Below are 10,190 nucleotides of genomic sequence, written 5' to 3' on the forward strand. Positions count from 1 at the left end.
CTGCATGCCGGTGTCGCAGCCTACAAACCAGGACGAGCAGTTTGCAGAGGTAAGTGCATTTGACGTTTATTTAACGTACCAGGCAATAAGAAACTTAAATGCTCTTTTAATTCAACAAATGATGTGTTGACTAGCACACGGAGAGCAGCAGACTGAAGCCTGGCTGTTCTTTCTCTCCACCAGGACTACCTGAAGAGGTTTTTCAACCTGACAGAGGAAAGAGGTCCGTTCAGAAGTGGCATCAGCTCAGTGTCCAAGAAGATGATGGAGATGCAGAAATTCTTTGGCCTTCAGATAACAGGGAACCTGGATGCTGACACCTTGGCCATGATGAAGAAGCCACGCTGTGGCGTCCCAGACGTAGATGTTTCTCAATTCTCCACTTTTGGAAACAATCTGAAATGGGACAAGAATGACCTCACATACAGGTGAGAGATCTCAAAAGATCACCTGTTCAGTGATGTGTACTATCACAGAAGTGGCATGTGGTTTAATGTGGAGCATTTTTCTCTCTTCTTCAGGATAGAGAACTACACACCAGACATGCCTGCAGCAGAGGTAGATGAATCCATTGAGAAAGCTCTTCAGGTCTGGGCCAAAGTTACTCCCCTCAGATTCACAAGGATTTACAGCGGCATAGCAGACATCATGATCTCCTTTGGTAGTAGAGGTGAGTATCAAACGCTTTTTGTAATTACTGCATTAGAAGTTGTAAAAGTTTTTTCTCTGGTTGTTTCAATCATAATAAAATATATTTTTTCCAACAGCACACGGTGATTTTTACCCCTTTGACGGCCCTGACGGTACTCTTGCCCATGCTTTCGCTCCTGCTCCTGGTATTGGAGGAGACGCCCACTTTGATGAAGATGAGACCTTTACGTTCCGCTCCAATACAGGTAGGTTTGTTCATTGCATTGTCAGCAACCACTCTCTCAGCCCTTCCTACGTCATTTGATCAACAAGAGGAGTAACTCATCTTCTGTTCCCCAGGCTACGTCCTCTTTATGGTTGCAGCCCATGAGTTTGGACACTCTCTGGGTTTGTCCCACTCTAACGATCCTGGTGCTCTCATGGCCCCTATTTACTCGTACAAAAACCCAGACACGTTTGTTTTGCCACAAGATGATATCAGAGGTATCCAGTCGCTTTATGGTAGGTATCATAAAATCCATGTTTGAACAAAATAGCTTAGGCTAACATTGTTCAAGAACCTCTCCATAATTGATTCCTGCAACTCAGCTCTGATACACCATCTATTTTTCAGGTAAAAACGAGGATCCAGTACCTCCTGGACCAACTGCTCCTCCCACTCCTGATGCCTGTGATTCCTCCCTGGTCTTGGATGCTGTTGCCTCACTGCGAGGAGAGATGCTGTTCTTCAAGAACGGGTAGAGTAGAAACTCAAGTCTCCAATGACGCCAGCTGGAGTCAACTATTTATCTTGTCAGAAAAATGCTCCAAGATGTGTTTTAAGTTTCTCTATATCTTTTTCAGAATCTTCTGGCGTATCTACCCCCAGAGTTACACCCCTCAGCAAACTCTCATAGCAAACTTCTGGCCCAGCGCCCCTGAGAGTGTTGATGCTGCTTATGAGAGTCACCTCTTAGACAGAGTCTTTCTCTTCAAAGGTATTTGATTTCTGTCTTTGTTGACTGATGGTATTTTTATGCACTACCCAAATAGTTTCACCCAAATAACCACTTCAAAACCTTTGTTTGACAGGTCGTCAAGTTTGGGCGTTCAGTGGCTATGATCTGGTTCAGGATTATCCCAGATCCATTTCCAGCTTTGGTTTGCCCAAGGACATCAAGAAAGTCGATGCGGCCCTCAATGACCCAGAGACTGGCAAGACTCTGTTCTTCGTTGGCAGCAATTACTACAGGTGTGTTCAAGCAAGACCAGAAAGCAGTGGTGAAATGTGGAATTTCAATTAGAGTCCAGGAATCTTTTTGTTTTTTCCTATTCTAGTTTGCATCCAAGCAACATGCCTTTCTGCTTTTCAGTAAGAAATAATAATCATATTTTATCTTGTCCTTTTCAGCTACGATGAGAATACAAAGTCGATGGACTCAGGATTCCCAAAGCGAGTTGATGAAACCTTCTCAGGAATGACCAGGAAGGTAACGGCAGCTTTACAGTACAGAGGTGAGTCACTTTTAAAACCACATGATCATTGAAATGACTAAACGACTGCAGTGATTCTGTCCAATCCAGTTCATTTTTCCTCAGCAACACGTATCGTCTCTGCTCTGCAGGTTTCACCTACCTCTACAGTGGTCCCTACATGTACGAGTTCAGCTCCAGGACGGGGCGGATGCTGCGTCTGCTGAGAAACAGCTACTTCCTGCCCTGCACCAACTACTAGATCAGCTTTTGAAGAAAACCACTGAAGGTTCAATTAATGCCAAATTTACATCCATAATTTATATTAATAATAATAAGAATATGACCTATTTATGCTGTTGTGTTGTCATATAGTTTCAGGTAAATAATGAACCTTTCCACTTAGTGTAGGGTTTTTATTTTATTAATGTTTATTTATAATGTTAATGTATTCTGGTTTTTATATCAAAATGTTTTTTTTCAAGTTATTCTAACTTTATTTTTATTATAATTTATTTGGACAGTTCTATTTTGTTATTTGCATTTTACAAGTTAATTTGTTACATTCGTTGTACAAATGTGAGGGCCTTTTGACTGCCTCAACAAAGTAATATTACAAATAAAATTGCACAATAAAAAACTGTTGTTTTGTGTATTTTTGTGTAGTTCAGTTATTAGAATTTGAAACCAACCAATTTCTTCATGAAAAATATATGACCATGCATCAACTATGACGTTGTTCCCCTCACATGTTCTACCCCAATTCAAGTTGTACGTTTTTACATGTTTACATTCATCAGGTCATCTTAATAAAATAAATGTGTTGTGATCAAATATGTGATTCTGATTGTTCAATGACAAAATAAACAATTTATTTTTATCAGTTCAACACAAATATGCAAACTTGAATAAAAGTGCAATTAAATTTAGTCTGAAATATTGATCCTTACTATGACTGTAAACATAATAAATAACACTTTTACAGCTATTTTGACTTTTCCACCATAACAAACATAAATAACACTTTAGCACAGATGGCTGATTCTCCATTTTAATACCGGTAGTTTGCAGAGGCGTTAACTCAACTCATGGAGCTTGAAATCAAATCACAAGTTTAATAACGTTAGACTTAACTTGATGAAATCGCAAAATGTAATATTGACATGCACTTTGACACCAATGACTTTTTACTTCCTCAGGATTTGAGTTGTTTACTTTAAAAATACTTGATATCCAATACCAAATATAACCTGTTACAACTGAGCTGTACCTGTACACTGGGAGAAGGCAGAGGAATTCAATCATTGTCAGATAATCTCTCAACATATTGACAGATTTAACAAATGTGTACTTTATGTGAATAAAAGTGGCAAACTGCAGCTTTAATTTCACTTCGGAGGGATGTGGCAACAGATTTCAATAATTTAAATACAAGCTAAGGAGGACTATCTGGACTGACAAGTTTTCGTCACAATTTTATGAATATTGCTTGATTTCATGTCACTAATAAATATATTGTTTTGTTGTGTGGTTGTAAAAAGAGCAGTGAAACAGGAAAAATCGACATAGACTCCCTGGAATGATGCTAACTAGCTTGTCACTGAATTCAGTGTTGCTCTCCGTTTTCACTGGGACAGGAAGGAGGGATTATTGTGATATTGTGGTTAGAGCTGCTGCTGTCTGACTCGTCTGTTGTTAAGTGTGCTCAGAGGAACAAGTTAAATATATAAATATGCTGGTAGATATGTTTCCCTTTGTTCTTTAAATGCTAGCGAAATGGAGGCAAACGGTTAGCTAAGCTAACTATGCTAAAAGGTCAATGATCTCTACCCACCTCTCTTGGAGACAAATTGACCCTCTTGTCTTTTTTTCTGTTTCTCCTATTGAAAGTCTGACTTTATCATTTTTCTTTCACCATTACATTAATAGTTGTTCTTGTCTTCTGCTGAACACCGTCGCCGTTGAGCGCCAAGCAGGAACGAGCCGTTTCGTGCAGACCCAGGAAGGCTCAGGGCAAATATGGACGTCTTGCTTTTTGGTCTACAAGGGGTAACATTTCATTCTTACTGAATTCAGTGTTGTATGTTCAAGTTAAACATACGGAGTATAAACCATGACAAGAAATCAGATAACTTTTAACTGAAATCATACACAACAGACACCCAGAAAACAACCTTTACAGATGTATAAATCTGCAGTGGGGTGAATGAAAAGACTGATTTTTCTCTACAGCTATTGCCGCGGTGATGGAGCCACAAGAGTTTCATCCTTCTTTTTAAAAATCAGCTCGGCTGCTGATGCCTGCTCAACTCCCAATAGCCTTTCTGGCTAATTCAGCAATGTGCTCCAGTATTTTAGGATCTTGATTAATACTAGTTAATCTCACGACTGAAGTGTGGTTACTGTTATCGTAAAAACTGAGGTGTTTTCTTGAAGCTAATTGAGTCATGGGACCTGAAGAATCACTTTTATCCGTCTTTATGGAATTTCAGGTTTTATTTAGACATTATTTATGATCTGAAATAATAAATTGGCAGTTAATTCTCACGTTTGGCGCTGCAATCTGAAAACTTCTCAATAATAGAATTAAATGGTAAAATTTCCAGCATTTCTTTCATTAAAATTTCAGAATTTTCTAGTTTATGTCATTATTATGTCTGCACTCCAAGTCTTTGGGTTTTGAAAGAAAAACCCAAACACAGACGGTGGATCCACTCAAGTTCAGGATTTGACTGGAGACTTGCATGTCTTGAGTTTGGGAGCTGAGTATTAGTGGAGACGAACCTGTGGTGTGAAAAGCAATAGCGACCCCTGGCGGTCACTGATATTATCTGCCCTGATGCTGAACCTGTGAGAGGTTCTTTCATTTGCAGACACTCTGACTTTAGAAGTTGCTGAAGACATTAGTTTCAAAACACAATTATTCCAAATAGGAAGACTCGTCTCCTGTAAAGGCCGTCTCTGTGCATGTGTTTTAAAATTAGAGATATTACCAAAGAACCCACTTTATTATTAATAGTTTAATTTAAAATGTCTGGTTCAGTGGTTCTGTCAGCTGACTGTTTTATACAGCTGATGAGGGGGAAAAACCTGAGATGCTTTATTTTTTTTCTACATCCTTGATATGTGTGGGCGGGGGGGATTTCCATTAGTTTTTCTACTGATTACACCATGTAAAAAAGTTCAGATGATGACAAGCCTCTATTTATTGGTGACCATTTGCTCCTGTGGAAATTGTTAAAGCACAGAAGAATTATTTCCCGGAAATTGTTTTACAGCCAGCTGTGGTCAGGCTGTAAAATCTGATTGCAGGCAGGCTCTTCAGATTCCAAGTTAGTAGCTCAAAAACTTTGGTCACTTTGTTGTGTAATGGTTGTGAGAAATATGACCATTCAGGGAGCACAGGAATAACAGAGAGGAGCAAAGTTGCTGACAAGCCTGGTCAGAAGAAAACAAAAGTGGAAGTAAAACAGTCAGTATTTGATTTTATTGTGCTGTTGCACATGGTTCGCATTCAACAGTTACTTGTGAAAGACGTTGTTGCTGTAAATTCCCTGGTCATTTAAAACAAGGGCTGTTTCTAAGATGACGGGAAAGCGGGAGCAACTCCTGACTGTCCCCAGTAGTAACTTGTAATGCGTTTGAAAAAAACAACAATAAGAAACTTCTCTAATGCAAATATCATCAAACCAGTAAACAGTTTATAAAGTTACTCATCCAAGTCACTGTGCGTTACCGATTTTGTCATTTTTCGTTCTAAAAATGTTCTTCCGCCGTGGTGAACGGCATTACACATGCGACAAGTCAGCGTGAGGATGCATCATGTGTAACACACATCAATCAGGAACCTGAACATAACCAGGGGAGGAGAAGGAGGCATGTTTTCTAGCTGGAAATACCGTCACTATTCTAAATGTATATGTTTCAGGGTTTTTTTTAATATGACAAACATGTAGTTTCCTGAAAAAACATGCCAGGAGAAACGTTGTTGAAGTCACTGTTAAAAATGTCCTAACGAAGGGAGTACTCGCAAGATTGCTTGTGATTTTTAGGCTGAGGACTTGTTGGGTCTGTTTTAGTTCCCAACCTGCGAGGAATCAACCAGAGACACATGTGTCTTTTCTGCAGGAGAGGCGAGAGAAGCCAGACACGGAGAACCGCAGTCAACTCCAGCGGCTCTCAGCTCTCGGCTGCTTTTTTTTTTTTTACCACAACAAGGAAAAGTGGGTTGGGTTTCTTCACGTCATCACACAAGCAGGTCCGTCAGAGACTTCTGCCACTGGATTTTCTGGGACGCAATGTGGTTACATCCTTACGAGGAACAAAGCTGACTAGTCCAATATAGGCAGTTTGATAACACCAGAAGAGTGAGTAAGCATTTCTAATCTCCAAGCAAACATCCAAAGAACAGTTAGTAATCTACCATAAAAGAAAAGGGGCCACGAAGGAATAATAATATGAAAACATGACCTTTCAGATGAACTCATAATTTAAATGAACTTAGATAGTAATTTTCTCAACAGGAGGGGTGGCGTTGTTGACAGCTGCTGGATGTAACTAATTAAATCTTCCACTGACTGAAGTCCATGAAACCAGAGAGTCTTTGGCTCACATACTTGCTTTATGTGGTTAAGGTGGTCTTCTGACCTTCTGCATGCAGTGGCGCGATCCAAAGTTGTGAATGAATGTGTACTGTCACCTCTTGTCAGTGGGCCAGTTTCTGCCACAAACATTGTCTACCCCTCTTTTATATACATAACTATAAAAAAAATTCAATCCATACAATGTTGTCTGAGCAACAAGAACCTGTGAAGGTCAGTGAACCCAACCTTCAGCGGATCCACTGATCATAGGATCCAATATTTTGTACCTATTTATGTGATTACAAAAAACTTTTGGTATCCTTTTTCAGGAAGAGCTCAAATCTTTGACACTTTTTGAGTGAGGTACTACTTCCCTCATTTCTGGTACCAACAGATCTATTTCTATGGAGCTTCAACCACTGAAAAACAATTACAATGTTGCTTAAGAATTTACAATTGTTGTTTCTTTTTATGATATAAGGAAAATCTTCCTATACTATATGTGGCAACAATATAGAGCACGTCATCATTACAGTGGCTTGTTTTGGGGAAATTCTGTGTCGGGTGAACAATCAGCTGTAAACTTCCTCTGCTACCCATAAAAGGAGTCAAGAGTCACTCTCTCAAGTATGTAGTTGCTCAACACAGCCTGTCCAGGCCCTTTATAACGGCTCCCTCCAGGTGGGAGACACAAGTTGAGTTCAACAAGGAAACATGAAGACGTTCACACTGAGTTTTCTCCTGAGCCTTTCGGCTGCGGTGTTCTGCATGCCGGTGTCGCAGCCTACAAACCAGGACGAGCAGTTTGCAGAGGTAAGTGCATTTGACGTTTATTTAACGTACCAGGCAATAAGAAACTTAAATGCTCTTTTAATTCAACAAATGATGTGTTGACTAGCACACGGAGAGCAGCAGACTGAAGCCTGTCTGTTCTTTCTCTCCACCAGGACTACCTGAAGAGGTTTTTCAACCTGACAGAGGAAAGAGGTCCGTCGTTCAGAAGGCATCAGCTCAGTGTCCAAGAAGATGATGGAGATGCAGAAATTCTTTGGCCTTCAGATCACAGGGAACCTGGATGCTGACACCTTGGCCATGATGAAGAAGCCACGCTGTGGCGTCCCAGACGTTGCGAAGTACTCCACTTTTGGAAACAATGTGAAATGGGACAAGAATGACCTCACATACAGGTGAGAGATCTCAGAAGATCACCTGTTCATTGATGTGTACTATCACAGATGTTGCATGTGGTTTAATGTGGAGCATTTTTCTCTCTTCTTCAGGATAGAGAACTACACACCAGACATGCCTGCAGCAGAGGTAGATGAATCCATTGAGAAAGCTCTTCAGGTCTGGGCCAAAGTTACTCCCCTCAGATTCACAAGGATTTACAGCGGCATAGCAGACATCATGATCTCCTTTGGTAGTAGAGGTGAGTATCAAACGCTTTTTGCAATTACTGCATTAGAAGTTGTAAAAGTTTTTTCTTTGTTTGTTTCAATCATAATGAAATATGTTTTTTCAAACAGCACACGGTGATTTTTACCCCTTTGACGGCCCTGACGGTACTCTTGCCCATGCTTTCGCTCCTGGTCCTGGTATTGGAGGAGACGCCCACTTTGATGAAGATGAGACCTTTACGTTCCGCTCCAACAAAGGTAAGTTTCTTTCTTTACATCATCAGTGACTGTTCTCTCAGAACTATTTTCAACTTGACTGGTCCTACAAGAGGTGTAACTCATCTTCTGTTCCCCAGGCTACGTCCTCTTCGCGGTTGCAGCCCATGAGTTTGGACACTCTCTGGGTTTGTCCCACTCTAATGATCCTGGTGCTCTCATGGCCCCTTTTTACTCGTACCGAAACCCAGACACGTTTGTTTTGCCACAAGATGATGTCAGAGGCATCCAGTCGCTTTATGGTTGGTATCATAATATGCCCTTCTTTTTCTTTTTAACAAACTAACAATAGAGTGAAAAAATTTTTCTGAACTTGTCCATTATTAAGTACTGGGATTGAATTATAATACACAGGTAAAAACGAGGATCCAGTTCCTCCTGGACCAACTGCTCCTCCCACTCCTGATGCCTGTGATTCCTCCCTGGTCTTGGATGCTGTTGCCTCACTGCGAGGAGAGATGCTGTTCTTCAAGAACGGGTAGAGTAGAAACTTAAGTCTCCAATGACGCCAGCTGGAGTCAACTATTTATCTTGTCAAAAAAATGCTCCAAGATGTGTTTTAAGTTTCTCTATATCTTTTTCAGAATCTTCTGGCGTGTCTACCCCCAGAGTTACACCCCTCAGCAAACTCTCATAGCAAACTTCTGGCCCAGTGCCCCTGAGAGTGTTGATGCTGCTTATGAGAGTCACCTCTTAGACAGAGTCTTTCTCTTCAAAGGTATTTGATTTCTGTCTTTGTTTGACTGATGGTATTTTTATGCACTACCCAAATAGTTTCACCCAAATAACCACGTCAAAACCTTTGTTTGACAGGTCGTCAAGTTTGGGCGTTCAGTGGCTATGATCTGGTTCAGGATTATCCCAGATCCATTTCCAGCTTTGGTTTGCCCAAGGACATCAAGAAAGTCGATGCGGCCCTCAATGACCCAAAGACTGGCAAGACTCTGTTCTTCGTTGGCAGCAATTACTACAGGTGTGTTCAAGCAAGACCAGAAAGCAGTGGTGAAATGTGGAATTTCAATTAGAGTGCAGGAATCTTTTGTTTTTTCCTATTCTAGTTTGCATCCAAGCAACATGCCTTTCTGCTTTTCAGTAAGAAATAATAATCATATTTTATCTTGTCCTTTTCAGCTACGATGAGAATACAAAGTCGATGGACTCAGGATTCCCAAAGCGAGTTGATGAAACCTTCTCAGGAATGACCAGGAAGGTGACGGCAGCTTTACAGTACAGAGGTGAGTCACTTTTAAAACCACATGATCAATGAAATGACTAAACGACTGCAGTGATTCTGTCCAATCCAGTTCATTTTTCCTCAGCAACACGTATCGTCTCTGCTCTGCAGGTTTCACCTACCTCTACAGTGGTCCCTACATGTACGAGTTCAGCTCCAGGACGGGGCGGATGCTGCGTCTGCTGAGAAACAGCTACTTCCTGCCCTGCACCAACTACTAGATCAGCTTTTGACGAAAACCAGTGAAGGTTCAATTAATGCCAAATTTACATCCATAATTTATATTAATAATAATAAAATGTTTTTATGTTGTTGTGTTGTCCCACACTTTTACAAATATAATCCGTCCTTTTGTATTCTGTGAATGTAATGTTTTTTATGAGAGTTTTTTTTAATGTATTACATTTGTGATTTTTGTACTATTTAATTTTGTGTTTGTCTTGCTATTTGCATTTCTATTTAAGTAAATCAAATCAAATTGTTAAAAAGTGTTTTTGTATGTCCCACTATTTAACTGCACAAAAACTAATGCAAATAAAATGACATAATGCAAAAAAAAACACATTTTGTATATTTGTTAAATGCATCGGTGATGCA

The 10,190-nt window shown here is 40.2% G+C and overlaps 1 protein-coding gene across 1 annotated transcript; it reads left to right on the forward strand.

Moving 5' to 3' along the window:
- On the forward strand, nt 1-10,137 carry LOC129370526 (uncharacterized). Its single transcript, XM_055046566.1, is given in 21 exon segments — nt 1-49; nt 184-428; nt 522-670; nt 768-896; nt 991-1,152; nt 1,265-1,388; nt 1,495-1,628; nt 1,723-1,882; nt 2,042-2,145; nt 2,256-2,363; nt 7,387-7,499; nt 7,634-7,686; nt 7,688-7,873; nt 7,967-8,115; nt 8,213-8,341; nt 8,440-8,601; nt 8,714-8,837; nt 8,944-9,077; nt 9,173-9,332; nt 9,491-9,594; nt 9,705-10,137. Coding segments are annotated over 21 exon segments (2,784 nt in total). The 5' UTR covers nt 1-4; the 3' UTR covers nt 9,815-10,137.
- The last annotated feature ends 53 nt before the right edge of the window (nt 10,138-10,190 follow it).

This window comes from Poeciliopsis prolifica, unplaced genomic scaffold, assembly GCF_027474105.1.
Source record: "Poeciliopsis prolifica strain line A6 unplaced genomic scaffold, Auburn_PproV2 SCAFFOLD024, whole genome shotgun sequence".
Classification (NCBI taxonomy): domain Eukaryota; kingdom Metazoa; phylum Chordata; class Actinopteri; order Cyprinodontiformes; family Poeciliidae; genus Poeciliopsis; species Poeciliopsis prolifica.